Source organism: Numida meleagris, unplaced genomic scaffold (assembly GCF_002078875.1).
Source record: "Numida meleagris isolate 19003 breed g44 Domestic line unplaced genomic scaffold, NumMel1.0 unplaced_Scaffold594, whole genome shotgun sequence".
Taxonomy (NCBI): Eukaryota; Metazoa; Chordata; class Aves; order Galliformes; family Numididae; genus Numida; species Numida meleagris.
In genome coordinates, this window is record NW_018364810.1 from 3123 (window position 1) to 5316 (window position 2194).

The following is a 2194-nucleotide window of genomic DNA, read 5'->3' on the forward strand; positions in this document are numbered from 1 at the left end:
GGGGGGGGGGGAGGGGGCTGTGAGCGCTCATCCGCACCCTCAGCGAGCACCGTGCGAGGCCAGCGACCGATGGTGAGAGAAGCATGGAATCACAGCACGGTTTGGGGCAAAAAAGACCCGAAAGCATCATCCAGATCATGAAGATCTGCCGTGGGAATCAGGGCGCCTGCAGCCCCATCCGACCTGGCCTGGAGCACCGCTAAAAAGGGCAGACATGGATCTTCCCAACCCCAGAAAGAGACAAGGAAAGGACACACGGACACGCTGCGGTGGCTGCTGGGATGGGAAGAGGATCCTTGGAGGAACGTGGGGATGGGGAGGAGACACGACGCACGCACCGAGGGCCGGCACAGCCCTGCGGCCTCACCTTGCCCGCTGTCTCCATGCTCTCATCCTCCTGCTCATCTGGAAGAGAGGACAGAGGGGGCAGTTTGGGCACTGCCGGCCCAGCAGCACCAGGGAGCACCCACAGCACCCGGCCCGAGCGGCTCCGACTCACCCAGGTCCGTCATGGTGCCGCCCTTCACGGGCGCAGACTCTGAGTCCTTCTTGGTATTGACTGCAGCAGAAGGAGAAGACACTGAGCATTGAGGTGCAGGGATGGGAATGGCTCCAGGGGGGTGGGGGGGCCTGGCCCCCACCTGTTTTGGGCAGGGTGACCTCCTCCACGTTGGGGACGGGCGAGGGCTCGTCCATGTCCTTTGTCAGGTCCTCCTGCTCCTCCTCGCGGTGCCCGCGCTTGGATTTGTTGTAGGGGGTGGAGGGTCTGCGAAGGGCAGAGCTCCCGGTGTCAGCGCTGCTGGGCTCCCACCGCCCCCCCGTGACCCCCACCCCGCTCACCCCTTCTTTGCGTTCTTCTTCTTGGCTTCTGGGGTGGGCGAAGGTGAAGGCGAACGCTTTCTCTTTTTGTAGTTACCCCCCTTTTTGTCGCGCCGGTCCGAGTCTGGGCTGTTCACCTGTAGGGGGGGGGGCATGGGACACAGGTTCCAGGCTGGAACCTCCTCACTGCACTCCTAGGACAGAGACCCCCACGCGTGCCCCCCCCGACCTCATCTGTCAGGGTCTTGGCTGAAATCTTCTTCCTGCGTGCGACGGGGCTCTTCTCGTCAGACACTTCGTAGTCCTCCTCGTTCATCCACTCGTTGAAGGTGTCCGTGTCCAGGATCCACTTGGCATGGACCTGCAGGCGGGGGAGCAGGGAAGTCATGGAGCCCGACGGTGGGTAGGAGAGGGGGATGCCGGTGGGGCCTGGGGGACCCCGTCACCTTCCGGGGCTTCTCTGGCGTCGGGGCGTCCTCCACAGAGGCCTCGATCTCACTGGCCGGGATCCAGGTGTCGTAGCTGCAAGTGCAGAGGGTGAGGAGCTGCCCCGGCTCCAGCACCAGCTGCTTCCCTTGACCCCACCGTGAAGCAGTGAGGACCCCCGGGACCCCTCACCTGTCTGGGTAATAACCCCAGTGCAGCAGAACCTGCTTGTCTCTTTTCATAACCGGCCGGACCCACTCCTCTGCAAGACACACGCAAAGGGGACGGTGCTGAGCCTGCCCCACTGAGGGAGCAGCCCTGACCCCCAGCACCGTCCCCCCCCACCTCAGGTGTTTGTCCTTAAGCTCTGAGCAGAAGGGCTCAAGCTGCCCCCCCCCCCCGCCTTGCACCCACCTTCCTCCAGGTTCCCAGGGACGGGGCAGACGACGTGGGACGCGTTGCTCTTGTCCTCAGTCACCGTGCCCTGGGAGGAGAGGAGGGATCACGGGGCTGAGCACCAGGAGGATGAGACCCAGTGTGTCCGTCCCCCCAGCACGGACACCCACCTGGTGCCTCTTGATGATGTCCTTCAGCTTGCTCAGCAGCTTGGGCTCAATCTCCTGGTGCAGGAAGATGTTGGGCCGGGACAAGCAGTTGTTCTGGGGAAAGAGAGCGAAGCATTAAACAGAGCGGGAAGCAACGGGGGGAACCCGGGGGGACGAGGAACGGGGAGCGGCCCTCACCTGCACCAGGGATTTCTCGATGGTCATGAACATCTCCACGTTGCGGTCCATCCGCGAGGGATTCTGGAAATCGAAACGCCGCCTTATTGGAAGAAAAGAGCGACTCTCATGAAAGCCACAGCTCCGGTCTCCTCGTCACTCAGCCCCAGTCTGCCTGGGGGGTGCCTGGACCCCAGCAGGGCTCTGTGTGCGGAGGTTGGGGGGAG

General features: G+C 63.5%; 1 protein-coding gene across 1 annotated transcript in view; it reads right to left on the reverse strand.

Annotated features, from left to right (window-relative positions):
• The window catches only part of LOC110391881 (SWI/SNF complex subunit SMARCC2-like), a gene marked incomplete at its 3' end in the record, with an annotated part of 6621 nt that overhangs the window by 3116 nt on the left and 1311 nt on the right, over positions 1-2194 (reverse strand). Inside the window, 10 exon segments of the mRNA XM_021383841.1 lie at positions 201-405; positions 500-559; positions 642-766; positions 841-956; positions 1049-1180; positions 1266-1341; positions 1438-1507; positions 1660-1729; positions 1812-1904; positions 1989-2070. Of these exon segments, the coding sequence (XP_021239516.1) occupies positions 201-405; positions 500-559; positions 642-766; positions 841-956; positions 1049-1180; positions 1266-1341; positions 1438-1507; positions 1660-1729; positions 1812-1904; positions 1989-2070 (1029 nt within the window).